This window comes from Pipistrellus hanaki (assembly GCF_964339955.1).
Source record: "Pipistrellus hanaki genome assembly, chromosome: 16".
NCBI classification, from domain to species: Eukaryota; Metazoa; Chordata; class Mammalia; order Chiroptera; family Vespertilionidae; genus Pipistrellus; species Pipistrellus hanaki.
This window is the reverse complement of record NC_140518.1, coordinates 14,306,385-14,328,160: the sequence shown is the minus strand read 5'-3', so window position 1 is coordinate 14,328,160 and position 21,776 is coordinate 14,306,385. Positions and strand designations below refer to the sequence as shown.

General features: G+C 39.9%; 1 protein-coding gene across 8 annotated transcripts in view; it reads left to right on the top strand.

Moving 5' to 3' along the window:
* Window positions 1–21,776, top strand: part of ATP6V0A1 (ATPase H+ transporting V0 subunit a1) — a 51,331-nt gene that overhangs the window by 9,395 nt on the left and 20,160 nt on the right. For 4 of the 8 annotated variants that reach the window (XM_084862478.1, XM_084862477.1, XM_084862474.1 and 1 more), the window contains exons 3-14: window positions 2,096–2,174; window positions 3,327–3,424; window positions 3,974–4,102; window positions 10,184–10,266; window positions 10,581–10,707; window positions 12,596–12,678; window positions 13,731–13,824; window positions 15,918–16,130; window positions 17,996–18,146; window positions 19,607–19,746; window positions 20,060–20,214; window positions 20,628–20,718. In XM_084862478.1, coding sequence (XP_084718604.1) covers window positions 2,096–2,174; window positions 3,327–3,424; window positions 3,974–4,102; window positions 10,184–10,266; window positions 10,581–10,707; window positions 12,596–12,678; window positions 13,731–13,824; window positions 15,918–16,130; window positions 17,996–18,146; window positions 19,607–19,746; window positions 20,060–20,214; window positions 20,628–20,718 — 1,443 coding nt within the window. Of the gene's footprint in view, window positions 1–2,095; window positions 2,175–3,326; window positions 3,425–3,973; window positions 4,103–10,162; window positions 10,267–10,580; window positions 10,708–12,595; window positions 12,679–13,730; window positions 13,825–15,917; window positions 16,131–17,995; window positions 18,147–19,606; window positions 19,747–20,059; window positions 20,215–20,627; window positions 20,719–21,776 lie in introns of all 8 variants that reach the window. The other 4 variants (XM_084862476.1, XM_084862475.1, XM_084862472.1 and 1 more) reach the window with 1 other exon arrangement.

Genomic DNA, 21,776 nt, shown 5'->3' with positions numbered 1-21,776 from the left:
CCTGTCAGTTTCTCCTTGCACTTCTGTTCATTTTTGTTTGAAATATTTTTAGGATGCCTTGTCCGAAACAGGTTGTGGGTGGCCGTAGTTGAACTTTGCCTTTGATTATGAAACCAGTAGTTCACTTCATGTTTATTGAAGTGGAAATTTCTGAATGAGAAGCCGAAGTACTGCCTGCTCGGTGAAAAACAAACAATTCATTAGGGACCTACAAGTTTAGAATTGTGCGTCTTCATGGGATTATTCTTATTATCATATGTAGCATTTCTCTTAATCTCTAGTAATGCTTTTTGCTATAGATTCCTTCTAATATTAATATAATAATACCAATAATTTCCTTACTAGTTTCTCTGTCTTTACACTTATTCTTCACATACAATATTATTCTTCAAAACAGTAAATTTTTTAAAAGTATATTTAAAAAGTCAGATCATTTGGTCTGTCATATATATATGTATTCTTACATATTTATTGATTTTATGGAGAGAGGAAGGGAAAGGGATAGAGAAATAGAAACATTGATGGGAGAGAAACATCAATCATGCTTCCTTCATGCCCCCTATTGGGGATCGAGCCCACAACCTGGGCATGTGTCAAACCCATGACCTCTTGGTTCAACCACTGAGCCACAACAGCTGGACATGTCATGGTCTTCCTCTTTCCATCCTGTATATTTCTGCTTGGTGAACTTTGCTTCATCCGCCATCGTCCCAGCTCAGGGGGTTACCTTTGCACATTTTTTTCCTTTATCTCCAAGTAGAACTAGTGTTCTTCCCTACACACACACATCTTTTTTATGGAGGTAATATTTGTATTCAGTGAAATGCAAAGACCTTAAGAGTACAGGTTGATGATGTTGGTAAATTTATACACTTTGTAAGTACCACCCCCGGCAAGACAGAATATTTGCAGCAGCCTAGAAAGTGACCTTCTGCTCATTCCTAGTCAACCCCACCCTCCCTCAGAGCATCATCGATTAGTTTCACCTACTCTTGAACTTAATGTAAATGGAGTCATACTTTCAAACTCTTAGGTCTTACTTTTTTTTTCTCAGCCTAATGTTTTTTAGATTTATCTGGTTTTGTGGGTAACTATAAGTGATTCTTTTTTACTGCTGAGTAATATTCCATTGTATGAATATTCCACAATGTTTTTATCCATTCTTCTATTGATGGATGTTAGGATCATTGCTAGTTTGAACTATTATGAATAAAACTGCTATGAACATTCTTGTACAGTCTCTGTCAATGTGTTTTCATTTTCTTACACAAATACCTAGTAGTAGATGCTCAGACATGTGGTGGGTAGGTATGTTTAATTGTATAAGAAACTACCAACAATATTTTACTTACTTTTTAATAGCATTTGTCACAACCAAGTGTATTAATTGTGCATGAAACAGAGCTCCTAAAAGTTAGGACATTTTTTATTCTTTATATTTACACAAGTGCCGATACAGTGTATGGCATATATTTGGTGCTTGCTCCATAAACATTGAAAACGTCACTGTAACATTTCTTTATTTGTATTACTTTTATGGAATTTATCACATGCTACCTTATTAGTTATGTTCATGTTTTCTCTCTACTATATTGCAAGTTTCTTAATGAGTAGGAACTTGTTTTATTCTTGTTTCTGTTTCACATTGCTTTGAAAATTACTTGAACGAATGTAATTACTTGAATAAATGCCTGCCACTTGAAAGGTGAAGAACCTGGAAAAGAAGAACCAGGGAAGTTTGCCTTCTGTTTCTTCTGATTGTGAAGAAGGAGGGAAAACCGGCAGAGCGGCTATTACATTAGTGGCCCGATATTTGGTGGTGGTGGAGGAGGGGGTTCATTGAGACTTTTGGGCTAGGAAGAACATTTTGTACTCTGTGTAATTTGCTTCCATTTCAATATGTTGCAGAGCAAGGAAGCGTTTTTTATCTTTAGTTGGTGCATCTGGCTCCAAAGTGGGTCAGCAGACAGTTTTATTAGTGTTGCATCATGCACTGACACAAAACCAGGCTTTCACGTTGCAGGATGTGCTGCTTGTGAAACAGAGGAAGTAGATGCAGTGTTTGAATATTTGGTACTGTGTTCTTATTTTGCAGTTAAATCCAGATGTGAATGTCTTCCAGCGGAAATTTGTGAATGAAGTTAGAAGATGTGAAGAAATGGATCGAAAGCTTCGTATGTGCATTTTGGTCTTGATAATGTTCCTGTAATGAGTCATTTATTTTAACTTAGAGACACCAGTGCTCTTAATAAAGGGAGGAAATCCTACAGGAGAAAAAGAAAGGAGAAAAAATCTTGTGATCCTGATGTTAAGATGAATTTCTAGTATACAAGTAGATTTTGTGGTGTTTGGACCAGGTGGTGCTTAATGGAAACCTTATGTGAGATGACAAGGCTATAAACTGAAAACACGGCTTTTTGAGTGTATGTGTGAGAAGGGTTTTATAGCAGAATTACATAACAGAATTCCGAAAGATGGAACCCAGACCACCATTAATTTTAGATGTCATCATAGCCACCTTTTAATCTATGCTATTTATGTACGAGGGAAGAAATTAACAGTTAAGGCTCTATTGAGAGTTAGGATGTTCATATGCTTTCTTTCATTCATTTCCTACAACATCCCTTCAAAATGGGCATTCACCTCATTTAATAAGCGAGGAAACCAAAGATCAGAGAGGTTCAGTGACATGGACCAAGAATGTAAGTGGCCATGATGGAATCAGTATTTGAATTCAGGTGGTTCTGTCCGGCTCTAAAACCCAAGGTCTTGGTATTATACTCTGCCAGCTCTCAGTTAGCTGATAGGTGAATTTGGTCCCCATCCTAAAAAAAGTCAGTAGTTATCACCTGAAACACTTCTCTCTTCTAGTGTCTTGGAGCCTTCTTCTGCCTCTTGCTTCTTATTTATTTTGTTTCATTTAAATGTAATGATATCCTTTGATCTGGAGTTGTCTTACTAGTGTGTCAGTTGTCAAACAGTCTATTGAATTGGCTCCTCCGTAGCTCTGCTCTGCCCGCAGTACTTGTGATGAGGCCATCATACTCTGGGGCAGCAGTCACAGGGGTTGCAGAGCTGAAGCAGATTGGCCTAGTTTGAAGACCAGAAGAGGAAATGAGGACAATAGGGGGATGATAACCCTCTTTGGGGTAGCTGTGCTCATCCCCCTACCCCAATTGTGGGGTAGGGGGATGAGGAACAGAGAGAAAAGGGATTTACATGTTCTGCTTCTTTTGTGTAAAAGTATCTTTCTTTTTAGCCAGCATCTATTCTCCCCCTGAACCAGGCATATGCTCTACACGAATGTTTTGATTCTGTCGTTTTAGGATTTGTTGAGAAAGAGATAAGAAAAGCTAACATCCCAATTATGGACACTGGCGAAAATCCAGAGGTGCCCTTCCCCCGGGACATGATTGACTTAGAGGTAAACAATTCTGAGGATGCCAGATAAGTGTCTTGCTGTTTAAAGGTAGACATTTCTGAATGGATAAAGAGTAGAGTAATTCTAGCTGTCTTTGTCAGCATTATTTATTGATTATAAGTTTCTTATAGCTGGAATTAAAATGAAGTTTCCTTTTTATGGTATAGGACAGCATGTTGAACAGTATCATGTGCCTCTAAATAAATGCTTTTTGGTTTATTGAAACCATGTTGGATTAATGCCAATTTACCTAGTAATTTATTAATCTCATTTACTAAATAAATGAATAGCAGTGGATTTCAATATTTATTTTATCCATCTGAAGTCTCCTGAGAACTTAACCAAGGGTATAATAGATAATATAAACAAAGGTGATTTTAAATAAAATGTTAATGAAGGAAATTGCCCTGGTAAAATCACATATTTGCAGGGTAGATATAAGATATCTGTCATAGTAGCTAGAGTTCTGTTGAATGATGAATTCCTGTCTTTCAGAGCAAGCTCATTGAGCTTTGTTTGAGTTAATAGTTTGATTTTTTTCTTTTTCTGTAGGCTAATTTTGAGAAGATTGAAAATGAACTGAAGGAAATCAACACCAACCAGGAAGCTCTGAAGAGAAACTTCCTGGAACTGACTGAATTAAAATTTATACTTCGCAAAACTCAGCAGTTTTTCGATGAGGTCAGACTATTATTTCTTTTAGTATTTGAGCAGCTGATGATGCTACACCTGCACAAATGGGCCATATTTTTATTCCAGTAATTATTTTAATTTGCTAGTTTGAAAGCAATACCATTTTCACATTTTAGTTGAAGAAATGTCAGATTATGTTCCATTTTTCATGCAGTGCATAGCCAGACATACTTTTGTGTATTTTTGCATTTTCTGTAATTTTTCATCTCAAGATGGGGAAAGGAACCCTAAAGTAGTTGTATTAACATAGTTAGTTAAAATTTTCACATTATATTTTAAGGTAAGTAAATGTTCAAGGTTAAAGTCTAAGCAACAAGAAACATTTGGTTACATGTGAAATTATAACGAAGGTTTAATCTCCAAACCTTTTGTCATCAAATTTTAATTTTATTTCTATGTTTGCCCATCAATCTTTAAACACACTTTTACCTACTTTAGATAGCACATATCACACTTTAATTTTTAAGTGTTTTTTTTTTTTAATACTATATGGAAATATTGGTAGGATGCTTGTTTGGAATCCCTGGATTCTCATATAAACTCAACTGCATTACCAGACAGGGAGAAATGTTAATAAGTTCCTGGATTAAAAACTAAGTTGCCAACAGCTTGCTGAGGTGACCCCATGGAAAGGATTTGGAGCGAGGCTTTCAAAAAGCTTCCTTCTCCTTATTAAAACTGGGAAGGAGTCTTAGCTTTCACCCTGGACATGATTTTTCTGTTGGCTTAAAATGTGGGTAATTCTCTCTCTTTTAATTTAATATTTTTATTAATTTTTAGAGAGAGAGGGAGGGAGAGAGAGAGAAAGAGAAAAATTAATGTGAGAGCGAAACATTCATTGGCTGCCATTGGCTGCCTCCTGCAGGCCCCCGACCAGGGATCAAGCCTGAATCTGGGCATGTGCCCTCACAGAAATCAGACTGGCACTGGGACAATGCCCAACCAACTGAGCCACACTGGCCAGGCTGGATAAGTCTCTTTTTTTACAGGTGTTTTTGCCACCTGCTTAGCAGCATACGACACTTCAGAGCTTGTTCTAGTCACCGTTCATTGTGCCTTCCCATAAAGTTCTTTATTTCCTTTGCTCAAAACAAATTTTTTATGTGGCAAAACTTTTAAAAAATAGAAGGCCTTGTTCTTACTTCCACTTTTAATTTCTGTGTTTTGGTGAAAGAACAACTTCCCACTGTTCTTACACTAGAGTAGGAGTTCTCCAACCAGCAGCAGCAGCCTTGCCTGGGAACTTGTCAGAATGCAAATGACCCGTCTGAGAGTGGGCGGAGCCATCTGCTGTCATAAGATCATCAGGAGGCAGGCTAGTTTGAGAACCACTGGGCTAGAGAAAGTCAGCTGAAGATGTGATACATTCCTCAAAAGCTAAGGCTGTGACTTAGAGAAGCCATGCTAATTAAAAAGGTCTGCTGGGGCGAGGGGAAGTGGGGAAGGCCTTAGGAGCTTAACTGCCTGGTCCCCCTCAGGATTAGAATCTGGCAGTATTTACCAAGAGAGGGTTAGTGTGAATATTCAGCTTGCTCACTGAGCTGAGAATTTGAGACCACTGATAACTTCTTTCACTAGTCCGCAATTATCGTCACCTCAGAGGGTGTGGGGCAGTGTGATTAACTCTTTACAAGTGTTTCAGGGCTTTTGCAACAGGCATGATCATTTAGGCATATGGTTTTAATGAACAAGTAATCTGGAATTCCAGGATGCTCACTGCCCACACATTGTATTTATCTTCATTAATTCACTGAACGTTTGATAAACCACCCACGCTGTGGGAGGCATAAGATGCGTAAGACTTGCTCAAGGAGTGTGTCTGCAGGTATGAGGAAACATCCCGAGCACAGTGTTCCAGTGCTCCCAGATGTGTGCTTTTCTACATGTGCTCAAGCTGCAGCCCACAGAGGCCATGTAAACCTGGTCTCAGGATCAAAGCTCAGCTACTTGGAGCATCATTTAGGACTTAATTTCTCCCCCCCCCTTCTCTTTTTTCCTTTTGATATAGTCTTTTGTTTACCACTCAGATGTTGCTGAGAAGTATGAAAATGTCTTTCATAACCTCCCTAATTTAAGAATTGAAATGGACTTCTAAGTCTCGTGCATTCTGGGAGAAATTCTGAATAAAGATTGACAAATGGACTCCCCTAAGGGAAATAGTTATTTAAACTTTACTGTTATAATTTTTAAAAATAGTAAAAATATAAAAAGGAACCACTTAGAAAAATGACATAAGATTTAAAAATCATAAGTTATGGATTTTGGAATTTCTTTGTGCTTAATAAGTCTAAACATGACATGCCCATGCTGACAAAGCAGGTGCAAAGCTTCATGCCCAATCTATGGTGGGTTGTTCACTTTTGAACACGAGGCCTTGACTATGAGAGGTTCTTCCACTGCTTTTGCTATCAGTCCCTCCCACTCTTAGCACCCTCACCACCGTGCAGGAAACCCAGCGAGAACCACTCTGCCTTTTCTCTCCAACTGCACAGTCAGTGCCCTGCCTGCTCTTGCCACCAGCTCGTAACCTCAGCCAGGTCCCTTTCAATAGCCCTTGCCCTGCTGTCACTAAACAGCAACCTCAGGCGTCCAGGCCCTGACAGGAAACCAGACCTCACAGAGTAAGTGCATGCGCACGTGGGAGGGCACACTTTAAAGAATGCAAAAGATAAGGAAACTTGAGACCCTCAAATCTTGAAAACATAGATTTTTTTCATGAGATTTTCTTCCATGCCTAAGGTTTGCAAATGGCCTAAAACACTACCAATTTCAAAGCCTTCTTTTTGGTGAATAAGATTAATAATTTATAATAATGAGTTAGCAGAAAATGGCTAAATCAGAGAATGACTCTTTCCATCTTTTGGTATAGGGGTTCTGATTGGTGAGGGGTGTGGAAGGGGAAAGGTGAACACATTGAGTATTCTTATGATTTAAGATGATTACAAATTTGACTTAGCCATTTCTTATCCAGAGCATTTAAAATGACTTGTTAATGATTATCCTTTTCTCAGTCTTCTTGCTTATGAAGAACTGTAAGAGCTGGAGAGATTTCTCTGCATCTTTACCATAAGCACCATAACATATGAGAGCGTAAAGAAGACTGGAAAAGTAATGGTTAATGGCATGCAGATCCCTGCCTTCTTTCCCTTCTGAGTTTTCCATTCATCTGCTTTCTTTACTTTTCTTTCCCATCTGCCATCTCCTTTGGGGTCTGGGTGAATACCTTAGGTGATGAGGTGTAATCTCTCTCTCTCTCTCTCTTTCTCTCTGTCTCTCTATCTCTCTCTCTCTCTTTTTCTCTCTGTCCATCTCTCTTTTTAAAGATTTTTAAAACTGATTTTTAGAGAGAAGAAGGAAGTATAATTCCTTTCTTAACTTAGATGGAAGTAAAGTGTTTGCTCTTAGTAACTAACGCAGCTTGAACTGGACTTGTGCTGCTTATACTTAAGAATAGAAATAGACCTACTGAAGCTCTGCTACTTCCTTTTTCAAGGCATGGGTTCAGTGTTCTGACTGGGGCAGGGGGTAAACCAGAGGGCATAGCAAGTAACTTAGAGGAACGTTGGCAGTGTCGTTATTGTTACTAGAGAACCCAGTTAGGATTTTGCTGCTCGGCGACATGGTTTTAGAGATTGCTTAAAGGCCTTCAGTTAGTGTTTCTGGTCATCCTATTTTCTCATGAGGCACGATTATTTTATTTAAAAACCTTTTACTTTCTAAGACTTAGGACTTTTTTTCCATTTTTTTAACCATCACCTGAGGATATGTGTGTTTATTATTATTATTTTTTTTTATTATTATTTTAGAGAGAGAAGCATTGATTTGTTGCCTCCTGTGTGCACCCTGACCAGGGACCAAACCCACAATCTAGGTATATGCCCTGACTGGGAGTTGCACCCGCAGCCTTTTGGTGCATGGGACGATGCTCCAACCAACGGAGCCACGTGGACAGGGCGAGACTTGGGATTCGTAAGTGTGAAGTAGTAATTATGAATTAGAAGATTATTGCAAGTTTCTGTTTAATTTTAATTCTGGGTTTTTTTTTATACCAGGAGAGTCCCAGATACAGTCTTTGGAGTAGTTTAATTGCTGTTTCATCTTTGTCCCCTTAGAGCACATGCTTGCTTTGAGTCTGATCTTTAGGGTTTATTTAAACCAAGTCTCATGAACTGCACAGGGAAGTGGGCAGGAATCTTGTGAGTAGCAGTAAGTTTCACTGGTTTTTGCCAAGGGATATCCCAAGAGCACGTTGAAATGAAGTCATCTGGATCCTCAAAATAAATGGCCTGTAGCTTGGAGTGAGCTGGTTTGACCTTTCGTAGAAACAAGAAGAACCTCTAAACTTCCCTTTGACAGCAGGTGGTAACCTGTGGCCCATTATCTTATCTGAAGCTTTTCCAAATCTCATGACAATATTTCTAGAACTGCCCTTCCCTTTTAAAAAAAAAAAAAAATCAAAGTTGATCCTGTTTTTAAAATTTACTTTCCAAAGCAATTGCCTTCACATATTAATGCTTTCAGACTTACATTTGAAGTTCTCATGAGGTTGTTGTTTTTTTTTATAATGGGTTGACAGGAGTAGAATCTTGAAATTTGGAATGAAAATGATGGAGAAAATTTTTGCTGATTTTTTGTTTGCTTGGTCACACAAGAAGTGCATGGATATTAAAGATGGAGAGGTCAGGCCATGGAGAAATCAACTGGCCTTTATTTTTAGGGCAGCTTCCCCTTCCTGATGGGAGTAAAAGGTGGTAGATAAGACGTGTTGTGTAAAGAGAGGCTAGGAAATATAGACTTAGCACATCTGAAAAGGTCCCTTTCCTCCTGCATTTCATTGTATAAACTGTCATGGTGGAAATCATTTTAAATCTAAATTATACTAGCCCACACACTGTATATTGGCTTAACACTGTATATTGCTGCTCTCTTCACTTGTTCAGATTATCAGATTAGCTATGTTCTCAAGAATCCTGCAACTGTAAAGCCTACATGAACATTTTACTTATTTATTTATTTTTTTTTTTAATTTATTTTTAAAATATATTTTATTGATTTTTTACAGAGAGAAAGGGAGAGGAATAGAGAGCTAGAAACATTGATGAGAGAGAGTCATCAATCAGCTGCCTCTTGCACGCCCCCCACTGGGGATGTGCCCGCAACCAATGTACATGCCCTTGACTGGAATCGAACCCAGGACCCTTCAGTCCGCAGGCCGACGCTCTATCCACTGAGCCAAACCAGATTCGGCATACATGAACATTTTAATATTCCTAGATTCCTGTTCAAAAGCTAGGACATTCTGATATGTTTTCACTTTTTCCCCTCTTTATGGATGCGGTGGAGGGAAGGAAAGGAAAGGCCTGTCCAGCTATTGTGCTTATCCTTTTGGAGAAAGAAGTACTCTATATCCCATGGAGTACTGTCTACAGTGGCTGAAAGTCCTTATATTCTGCATTTTTAAGAGCACAGAAAACCTAGGTACCTGGAGATGCCTCTTCTGCCTTTCTCCAGATCACACACTGTGTAAGACAGTGACGATGCCTTGCTTTCTTTCTTGGAAAGAGAGTCTCCATCTTTCACATTCTCACACAGGGAAAATTCTAGTTTGTAACTGCCTGGAAATTGGATGTTGAGAGTTTCTGCTGAGCTGCCTCCTTTTTGCTCAAAAGTAAGAAACACTTCAGCTTCTATCCACATGAAAAGGTATTTCCTGGTACTTTCATGGCTCATTTAGGAAAACATAAGAGAAAAAATGGCTTCCACCAAGTAAGATTTATACATGCCACCATCATTTAATGTTTTCTTTTGTTTTGTTTTTTATTCCTTATTTCTTAAACCATTTCCCCAGATGATTTACTGGGGCAATTATGCTTTCTTTACCTCTTGTTTCTTTTCTTTGTTTTCTTTCCTTCTTCTTCTTTTTGTGGGTACATCTTCTCTTTTGGTGGTTTGTTTCTCATCTTTATTTTCTGAACTTATCTCCTGGTTCCTCGTTCCCTGCATGCCACTAACTATTTTCATTAGATATTAATTGATTTGTGAATTCAGGCTGAATTGCATCATCAGCAGATGGCGGATCCAGACCTGTTGGAAGAGTCCTCATCCCTCTTGGAGCCAAATGAGATAGGAAGAGGCACGCCTTTAAGACTTGGGTAAGTACCACTTCAACCCTCCATACGCAGTGGGGTCAAGTTCATTTTTACTGTTCAGAAGAGCAAAAGGTTGGCCTTTACTTGCTTCCAGAATGCACTCTCCCCTGAGCCTGTTGAGAGGTGTTCCTCAGTTGATTTGGGTTGGGTTCTCCCAACTCTCTTCCGGGACCCCACGTAAAACTTCAGTCTTTTTGACATAACAGTGTGCAATCGTGTTTGTCATCCTCGTACCGCTCCTCACTTCCTTCTTTGTCTTAGAGCCTTCCATCCCATGGCGTGGAATAGATTTCCCAATCTGGCTCTTCTTCCCGCAGCTTCGTGGCTGGTGTGATTAACCGGGAGCGCATCCCTACTTTTGAGCGCATGCTTTGGCGGGTGTGCCGGGGGAATGTGTTCCTGCGACAGGCTGAAATCGAGAACCCTCTGGAGGATCCTGTGACTGTAAGACGAGGGAATTATGGCCCATGGACTAGGTCTTGTAAAGGGAGTTCAGGGCAGTAGCATAGCCTGGTGCCACCTGACTCTGAACCTCCTACAAAGGAGCCCTTATGTTTATCCCTGCTTTGATCTGGGAATTTGAAAGACGGCTCTTTTCCTCTTAACTTCCATCATTTGTGTACATATGATGCATATATGACATATACATGTACATTTTAAAGCTATGCTTGTGCATTATTTTGAATGTAAACATGTTTTCCCCCCAGTTATTTTAACCTTTACCTTTATATGTTTTGTGTTACTTATCTGGGACCAACAAAAAAGTAACTTTCTGTGTAGTTAAAGTAAGACATCTGGTTCCAAGTTTGGTAATATCAATATATAAAAAGGAGAGTTCCTAGGTTGTGACCTCTGTAAGTTGATGAAATGTAGTTGGTAAGGTTTTTGTTGTCTACCTGTTTGTTGGGAGACTTAGAAACTTAGTTTAAAACTATTACACATATTGTAAAAAAAAACAGAAACAAAACACACACACACACACACACACACACACACAAAAACAAAACAAAACAAAACAAAACAAAACAAAACAAAACAAAAAACAACTACATATTGTGCAAGGTAGGATGATCTTCCCATCCAGTACTCTGGAAAGTGGGAATAGCTTAACGTCTTAGCATTTGACATAATGGGACAGAGCTCTTAACATAAACCTATATTAAGTATGGTGAGTTCTGACTTCAGGGATCACAAGCAAAGAAGATTTAATGTTCTGCAAAAAAAAAAAAAAAAAAATTTTTCCCACTTTTGTATTAGTATTATTTAGAAGCCTGAAGTTGTTTTTTGTTGTTGTTCTAAATTGTCTTTTGGATTTCTTAAATCAGTATTCTTTGCCCTACCTAAGAAGAGAGGTTGAGTTGTGAGACTTCTCAGGGTGGGTGGGTCCTGCAGCTAAAAATAATCCAGCGACAGTAGATGACTTCTGTCCTCAGCATTGAGTGGGAGCATGGTGCCCCTGAGGTTACGGTGAGTCCCGCACCCAGAGGAGCATCTTACAGTCTTACTGAAGGCTGGCCTTGGGCTGTGAAGACACTGTGGTATGAGTGGACCCGTTCTCAGGAATGTGCAGCAGAAACCATTTTATCAACAAATTGAGGAAAGGGTGCCCGGGATCTCGTAGCTACAGCAGAGCAGCTGCACCAAGAATGTGCACCAGTTTACGGTATTTCTAGAGGATTTAGGAATTTAAGTCTTAAGCCTTATCTCCTTCACTTGTCATCCCCTTTTATCTTATAACGTTTCGTTTTCTTACTCTACAAGCTCCATAGGAATATGAGAAAATAGAGACAATCTTGGTTAACACCAAGTATAGCTGGTTTTTCTCATCTTTCCTTCCAGACTTTCAAGTGTAAACTTTGGTATTTGGAATGGGTTGCATTTCGCCTTGCCCCCTAAAGTCCCTAAAGTCTAAATTGGAATGGATCATGAAATCCTACATCAACACTCTCCCCAACTACTCCGTTCCTTATAGTTATCCAGGTCTCTTTATCTGGGAATTTCTAAGCATGGGAGCAGACAGGAATGTCTTTCTTCTCTTTCTCTGTACTTATGGCTTTCAGGCGATAGAAGATTTAAAGTGGAATTGGTAAATAGGGTGAAGTTATATACTAAGGGAAGAATCATCTTAGAATCTGTGTCAAGCCCCTGGTTGAGTTTAAAAACAAATACAGGAAGTTTTTTGTGACTTAGTAGTTACAGGGCAAATGTTCTTGTAGTGGAGCTTATCCTCAACGGATTTTTGTTGTTCCTGTATCACCAGGAAAGTAAGTTATTTAAGAGCATTTTTTCTGGGTTACAAGTCTGAAGTCTCGGTTTTTGGTTTGGGGCCTAGGGCGACTACGTGCACAAGTCTGTGTTCATCATTTTCTTCCAAGGGGATCAGCTGAAAAACAGAGTCAAGAAAATCTGCGAAGGGTAAGAGAGAAATGCCTCCCCTAAGGGTGCAGGCTAATTCTTCTAAGTCTTATAGACTATAGAACGGTGAAACACAAACCTTATTATAGTTTCACGTGGTGAAAACATCTTTTAATAAGGTTGGGTTATTTTAAACAACTAGGAGTGGCCCAAGTTCAGTTTTTGAAGAGCTGTCAAAACCACAATATCCACCCAGGCCACTGTGGCTCAGTTGTTTGAACGTCATCTTGTGCATTAAAAGGTCATAGTTTCAATTCCCAATTAGGGCACATATCCAGGTTGCGAGTTTGATCACAACCAATGGATGTTTCTCTCTTACATCGGTGTTGTTCTCTCTCTTCCTCTTCCTCTTCCTCTTCCTCTCTCTTCCTCTCTCTCTCTCTCTCTCTCTCTCTCTCTCTCTCTCTGAAATCAATACATGTATTTTTTAAAAACACATGACACAATTTCCTTTTCTTGGAAAAAAGTAATTAGGATTCATGATTTATAAATGCTCCATTGTTCTGGGACAGTGGTTCTGCATACCCAGCAGAAATTCTGCCCGTAAGATCTTTCTTCAGTGCCATTTTTCTAATGTAAATTGTATTACTGTTTTTTTGTTTGTTTTAAATATCTTGATTGATTTCAGAGAGGAAGGAAGAGGGGGGGAGAGAGATAGAAACATCAATGATGAGAGTCATTAATTGGCTGCCTCCTACATGCCCCCTACTGGGGATCTAGCCCGCAACCTGGGCATTTGCCCCAATTGGAATCAAACTGTGACTTCCTGGTTCATTGGTAGATGTGCAATCACTGAGTCACACCGCTGGGCTAGTTTTTGTTTTGTTTTTAATCTAAGGAAATTTAATAGCTACAGAGAATACCAAGATAGTTCAAATGTTACTGCTCTATCTGTAGGCTATTTGCCATAAATAACTATTATTGATTATTATACCAGTCTGAACTAATCCTATTTTGGTCCTTCTAGTAAATTAGGATTACTTTCTGAGATTATTAAAATTGGATAGGCTAAAAAATATCCGTGTTCCTCAGGCTGTGTCTGTATATTTCAGGTTCCGGGCCTCACTCTATCCCTGTCCTGAGACACCCCAGGAGAGGAAGGAAATGGCTTCTGGAGTTAATACCAGGATTGAGGATCTCCAAATGGTACGTAGAGGGCTGATGGGAATTTGTTTTTGTGTAATACTAAAATAGAAGACCAGTCTCCTGCCTTGAAACACAGTTTGTTAGGCACCTGCAGTAGCTCAGGGTGCCAAAAAAGGAAATGGCTCCTTGGGGGCTGGGGAAAAGTTTCATGGAATAACTGCTTAAATAAAGCATTAATCATCCTCAAAAGAGACAGGAATGCTGTGCCCCTGCAATCGTTGCTTAGAGTATTCAGTTCTCATCATGAGTCAAAACTATGCTTAGTTAAAAAAAAAAAATCAAACAGTACAGAAGTGTGTTCAAAGTCAGTTCCACACACACACACACACACACACACACACACACACTCTACCTCCAGAGGCAGCCACTCTCAACTGCTTGTTGTGTATCCCTCTGGTCACTGTGAATATCAACCACACAGCCTAGCCAAAGGTTTCTGGTGTAACTCTTGTACCCAGGAAGAGACTGCATTAGATTTTCCCAAAATCACAGTGTGTGTGGCTTACACACACTGTGGTTGTCACAGGGTTCTAAGAAAGGAGTCATGGTTTATGGGTACATGGAAGGAAAAGGGTGGCCAGTTGGAGTGTTGTTTCCTGTTGAAAGAATGTGAAGAGTGCCCCTTAAAAGATTAATAGACATACCAATCCCCAAGGCATTTCTTTCTAGTGGCAAAATTGTCAGAGATATGTTGTAATTCCCATTTCAACTTCATCTTTCCTTCCGACCCCCATTGTATGTGACCCACCAACTTGGCCTACTTCCAGTTCCTTTGAGACATACTTATCTGTTTAACCCAGACTACTGGTGGACGTGTCTGATTGCACAAGCCTGGTGCCCTGTCACTGAACTTGGCCATATTATAATAGTATGTTCAGGGTTCTAGGACTGTTTTATCCCCTCCCAGGCTTATGGGTAGGTTTGAAAGAGTATGTGCAACCCACATGAACTGACCTGAAACTTTAAAAAGGGATTGAATACCAGGGGGTGGGAGATAGGGAAAGAGAAAAAGCAAATAGGACATTGCTTCCCAGAAGTTGTGCTAGTAATTGTGGAATTGTCAACAGCCAGAAGGAGAAAAGGTAGTTTTATTCCTTTATTCTCAAGTGATTTAAGAGTTTACCAAGGATATTTTCCCCCATTAATTTTTAGAGAGTGGAAGAGAAAGAGAGAGGGGAGGGGGAGAGAACTATGAGAGAGACACATCAACTGGGGCTGGGAATCAAGTCTGCAACCCAGGTACATGCCCTTGACTGAGAATCGAACCCAAGACCCTTTGGTACCAGGGCCTATGTTCTAATCACTGAGCAACCAGCCAGGGCATGCAACCAGCTTTTTTTTAACCTTTCTATGTAAGTCACATTCTACCGCTCAAGATAGTTTCCTGTGATTCCTCTGAGGAACTCTTTACTGGTTTCCAGAGGATCAGCACTGAAACATCCCCCCGCAAGACCCCCTCCCAGCCTGACAGGAACAGAGCCCTATCGGCCCATGATGACAGTGGTATGTGGCAGTCTAAATTTCCTCTAAAGGTTCCGGATCCTCCTGGCCCCAGTGTCTCCTGTCTCCGGTTATGGGGTCTCTCTCGGCATAGGCAGACAGTGTTGTTCAGCATTGCCTCTTTCCCATGGTTCCCTGCTGCTGGCTTGCCTTCAGGGGATTGATTCTGCAGCTTGCTGTTCTTCAGTGTGGATTTGTTGCTTTGTCAGCATCTGGACTTGTGATGCTGACTCTCTGAGTGTGAGTTACAGGCTCCACCTGGAAAGTCACCACTCTTTAATGGGCCAAGTAAAAGCCAATGAACTACATTGTTGTGCCATAGATTTGGCGGTAAGATTAAAGGTAATGGTATAAAGGCAAAAACCATTTTATCGGGCTTCTTTTGAGCTTGAAGCTAAATAAAAATGAATGTTAGTAAATAGAACTCTAATTTCTTATCATTTGACCCCTAAAAAGTCATTCTAGTCGAAGGAAGAAAAAACAACACAGATTCCCATCAACCCTTCTCAGAAAGCTGTGCCTTTTGCCATTCATATCCTGAGACTTAAGACTGGTGTTAGGAAGATCCTCCCATGTTCCTTTCTCTCTCAAAGGTTTTGAATCAAACGGAGGATCACCGCCAGAGGGTTCTGCAGGCAGCTGCTAAGAACATCCGGGTCTGGTTCATCAAAGTGCGGAAGATGAAAGCCATCTACCACACCCTGAACCTGTGCAACATAGACGTGACCCAGAAGTGTCTGATCGCAGAGGTCTGGTGTCCTGTCACTGAACTGGATTCCATCCAGTTTGCACTCAGAAGGGGCACGGTGAGTCCCCCACAGCAAGCAGTGCGGCCTATAGCTCAGAAGAGGTTCCCATCAACACATTTTTTATAGCATTTTACTTTCAGAGTTCTCCAATATACACATCGTGTGTCCTGACAATGCATTTTTCATATGTGTCCTTTTTTTCCAAATGTGGAAATTGTACTTAAAAGAAAAAGATTAAATAACTTAATCATGTATCTGTGATTCTTCAGGGTAGCTTATGACGAGAATGTCACTTTCCTAATCCACATTCTCGGCCCATTAGTATAAACTGTGGTATGCCCCTGGGAGACTCACTTAGTAGTTAGAAGTACTGCTCTATTCAAAGCATTGATCTAGGTAGAGGTGTACAGAATAAGCCCTCAACTACTTTACAGTTTCCTTGGAGAGGCTGACATGCAATCTTACAGTCAGACTGTACAGAAGCCAGTCTGTACTCAGAGTGTTATATGTGTGTGGAGAGAGGGTGTTAGCTTTCCCAACTAAGATGATTGAACAAAAGCTTCAAGAAGGTGGCATTGGGGCTTTGAAGAATGGGTGAGATGCTGATTTACAATGATGAGAAATAAATATGGACAAAGGCAGGAAGTACAGTACAACATTCATGGTTGGGCAAAAACGGAATTATAATGGGCAAACTGAAATACTCGGATGTGAATTTGATTAGGTGGAACCTAATTGAGGAAGGTTTTAAAATACCAGGCTACTTTTTAAATTCTCTTCCAGAAGGAATGGAGAGGCTGTAGAAGTTATTTAGCAGTGAAAAGACATGACCAAATCTGTTTTAAAGAAGTAATCTGTTAATAGTATCTTAGTTGGATTAGGGAGTAGAGGGAGTCTATAGGTGGGGATCAATTAGGAAGTTATTTTAAACACAGAGCAGTAAACTGTAAGGGACCCTGGGGTAAGAACTGACAATAGAAAGAGAAAATAAAGATGAATTTGTGAGACATTCTGAAGGAAGAATCAATTAGGTAAACTTGGTTTCTAGCAACGCGTGGGAGAAGTACAAGAAGAAATAAACATAACTGTTTCTGAGGCATCAGAGCTGGGTGCCTGGTAGGATAATGGTTCAGTTAATGGAAGTAAAAGTTCAGCAACAGAAACTTCGGGGAAAGATGGTAAGTTCAGTTTCAGTCACATCGAGAGGCTGGATTGAAATCCACATGGAAATGTCAAGCAGATATTAGGACTGGTTCTTGATAGAAAGGGCAAAATGAAAGATGTGGGATTTATGAGAGTGGAAGGGAATGAGACCTCTAAAAAAAAAAAAAAAAAAAAAAAAAAAAGGAAGCTAAAGATAGGATGTTGGGGGCCCTTTACTGTTTTGAGGTGGTCAGAGGAGGAAAAACCAGCAAAGACAACAAGCATGGCTAGTGAGCAGGAGGGGATTCTATGGAATCAAGGTTTTCTCCCAAAGAGAGTCAGGGGCTTGCAGATGGGAGAGAAGACCTTTGGATCTGGTGACCAGCAGCCACTTTGAATAAGCGTGCTCAGCTAGACTGCAAGGATTCGGGAATTTAGAGCAGGTGGTGAGGGAGGAAAGTCAGAGAATGTACTTTGCTTTCTCCATAAACAGAGGAGAGGACAATGGTTACTTTGGTTACACATTTTAGAATTAAATGTTTTTTTTTATAATAAGTATTTTCTTCCCAAGACTTAATTTAAATCTTTCATTGTAAACTTTATGCCTAGTTTCAGTTTCCCCAAAGACTGGGGAAGATTGAGATAGAATTTATATGAAATAAAACACGCACATTTTATACATACAGTTGGATGGGTTTTGATAAACATGAATACCTATGTAACCGTCACCACATTGAGGAGCATGACCTAATTTGCCACGTGTGCTTAATGTTTGCCAGGAGCACAGCGGGTCCACCGTGCCCTCCATTTTGAACAGGATGCAGACAAACCAGACTCCCCCAACCTATAACAAAACGAACAAGTTCACATATGGCTTTCAGAACATAGTAGATGCTTATGGAATTGGAACTTACCGAGAGATAAATCCAGGTAAAAAAAAATAAAGTTTGAATCATTTCCCTCTAGAGGTTTTATTTTTTGCTTGTTACATATATACTTTTAAATATACATATATTTTTTATTTCAGAGAGGGAGAGAGAGAGAGAGAGAAACATCAGTGATGAGAGAGAATCATTGATTGGCTGCCTCCTGCACACCCCATACTGGGGATCAAGCCCACAGCTCATGGGCATGTGCCCTGACCAGGAATCAAACCATGACTTCCTGGTTCATAGGTCTACGCTCAGCCATGGAGCCACGGCGGCCCGGCTGTTTGTTTTATCTTTTAATGCCTCACTTTAAATGCTGTTAACAACTGGCTTAAAGCTAAAGACGTCAAGACCTCAGCACTAGTGTAACTCCTGTGGAGAGGTGCCCATTTCACTCCTGTTCTGTTTTTTACAGAACAGGTTATTTGGAGAACTTCCTTGACGATTAAGCAAAATTTGACTGTATAAAATTTTTATTATTAAAATTTGAAAGAATTATAGAAATTATCTCATTCAAGTTCCCATCAAAAGGAGAAAAATCTTATATATTAAAAAAAAAAAAAGAAAAGAGGTGGTTTTATAGGCATGAGCTCTGTTGATTGGATTCTTCCATGTATATGTTTTTCAGCTATAAAACACCTGGCTTTCTCCAGCACACCATCTGCAGGAACTGCTTTAAGCAAAAGTTCTCCCTCCCCCCAAGATATCTGACATTTTAAAATGGCTTCCTGTTCCAGATTAGAGAAAATATAGCAATTATTGACCATGCTAGTCACAGAGCAGATTTCTCCTGTTTGGAGAGTTAATCATTAAGTCAAGAGTCTGAGAATTCATTTTCAGCGGGAGCCTTCTTCAGGCCCTGCTTTGCTCCGGGTGCTGGGCTTTCTCCTGACATTGCTGCACAGGGAGGAAAGCTGCCCGCCCATGCAGGAGCAGTGTCCCAGGGATTAGAGAAAAGGAATCGGAGAACAAACCACATTGCTGCCACTGCTAGAGGCAAAGCTTTCACTTCCTGTGCTTTTCTTTGTTTAAAATTCTAGCCGCAGCTCAGATGCCATCAGAGCTCCTTGTGAGGTGCACAGTGCCGAGGGACATTTTCTCGACCTTAGCTTATGGAGAGCAATGTGATGAGTTGGGAGTTGTTACGGTTTTCTGTGCTTTGTCTTTTTTCTCCTTTGTTTTTTTTTTTTATTAAATTTTTAAATTTTTTGTTGACATTATTACAGGTAGTCCCTATTCTGCCCCTCTTTGTTTTATTTTAATTTTTTATATTGTAGTATTATAGCTATCTCCCATTCTCTCCCCCTTGTTTTTTTTTTATTAATTCATTTTTTTATTACAATTGACATGCATCACTATTAGTTTCAAGTGCATAACATAGTGATTAGACATTTATACACCTTACAGAGTGATCATCCAGTGAGTCTGGTACCCACCTGACATGCTTTGGTTCTTTTCTAGCTCCATATACCATCATCACTTTCCCTTTCCTGTTTGCTGTGATGTTTGGGGACTTTGGCCACGGCATTTTGATGACCCTGTTTGCTGTGTGGATGGTGTTAAGAGAGAGCCGGATCCTCTCCCAAAAGAATGAGAATGAGGTAATGTGTAAGTTACATTTTGTGGTAGACGGAAATTTTATAATTCCTCAAGCATTCATTATGAAAATTATGATCTGGAAGTCTTCTGTCATTAACTTATAGAGAAGTTATGTTCATTTTAACACTTAAAGAGGCCACATGCTGTGAAAGTGAATTTCTTGCTGCATTGTATTTTGGTCTTTACTTCAAGCTCTCTGACCCAAGGATTGGGTTAAGTGGTATCAGAGGAAGGGTCTGGTGTTTTCTAAACCACATTGTCCCAATGTGAACTACAGCAAGTACATTGCATTGACTTCTTCCTTCTGGTTCCCAGATGTTTAGCACCGTGTTCAGCGGACGGTACATTATTCTGTTGATGGGTGTGTTCTCCATCTACACTGGCCTCATCTACAACGACTGCTTTTCCAAGTCTCTCAATATCTTCGGATCATCCTGGAGCGTACGGCCAATGTTCATATCTAATTGGACGTAAGTTGCAAAAGAAGCTAAAAGCTCATTCCTTTCATATTCACCTCTGATTCTCCAAACAAGTGGGAAACTAATGCTTCTTTAGGAGCTGGTTGGCGACATCTCTGTTTCAGAAAAATGCAGTGTTATTTATCCTCCACAAACTTTGTGGTTTGCTCAGCAGACTCAAGGAGCTGAGGCTAAAATAGGCACATTGGTTCTTTTTATGAATTAAAAGCAGATTCTCCAAATTCCCTACTCGGTTGTATGTATGTGTTTAAGTTTGTTTTTGTTGTTGTTATCTCTGATCCCTTCTCATCTCAGATGTTAAAGTCCCTATTCTTTTGATTGAAGAGCTGAGATAGCTCTAGTAGTTTCTTTTGGGGTCAGTTTCTGTTGATAAAAAAATAAATGCTACGTTTCTCCTAATTTAGGGAGGAGACGGTTCGGGGGAACCCTGTGCTCCAGCTGGACCCAGCTGTCCCTGGAGTTTTTGGTGGACCATACCCTTTTGGCATCGATCCAGTAAGAGCACGTCTTTCCTAGATGTCTAACACGAAAATGTCAAACTGTAACCCTAAAGTGGGAGAATAAAGTGAAGATAAATAGTTATTTGGTTTTTAGTTGACATGTATATATTTTTAAAAACCTTGGTTTATCTATTCAGTGTACTTCAAAGCCATAAAAGACCAAGTGCCTTGGGAAGGCAAAATAATTTTTCCCGCACTGCTTATTTCCGAGGAGGTTAGTAATATTTACTCTGAGAAGATGGATTTTCAAGACTCCTTCCCAGTTTAATTTATTTAACTTCATTTGTTTGTCTTTTTCACGGAACAGAAATAGCTCCTCTGGGTTTCAACTTCCAGTCTTATCTTTACATACTATAAGAACTTATCCGAGAATTTAATTATTTTTTTCAAGTACTTAGGCAAATAAGTGTGGTTAACTCTTTTGTATTGTGTGCCTAAGAAAGGGGGTAGGAGGAACTGAAGAATAAGTGATAGACAGTAACGATTGTAGAATTTCAGGTGGGAGACATCATTATGGCCCAGAGAGATTAAGGTTTCTTATTAAAATGGGAAATAAATTGTCCCTGGCTTGTTTGGCTCAGTGAATAGAGCATTGGCCTGCAGACCAAAGGGTCCCGGTTTCAGTTCCAATAAAGGGCACATATCTTAGTTGCAGGTTCCTCCCCCGGCCGGGGCCCTGGTCAGGGCTCCTGCAGGAGGCAACCAATTGATGTGTTTCTCTCACATTGATGTTTCTCTCTGTCTTTCCCTCTCTCTTCTACTCTCCCTGGCTGATTTGGCTCAGTGGATACAGCGTCGGTCTGTGGACTGAAAGGTCCCAGGTTCGATTCTGGTCAAGGGCATGTACATTGTTTGCGGGCATGTTTCTCTCTCATCGATGTTTCTAGCTCTCTATTCCTCTCCCTTCCTCTCTGTAAATATCAATAAAATATATTTTTTTAAAAATACTTCAGATTGTTATAGGTGAGGAGAAGTGTTTGCAAAAACATAGAGGTGGGGAGATACAGAGTTGATTATTTTAATTATTAGAGAAGTTCATGTTACTGAAATGCT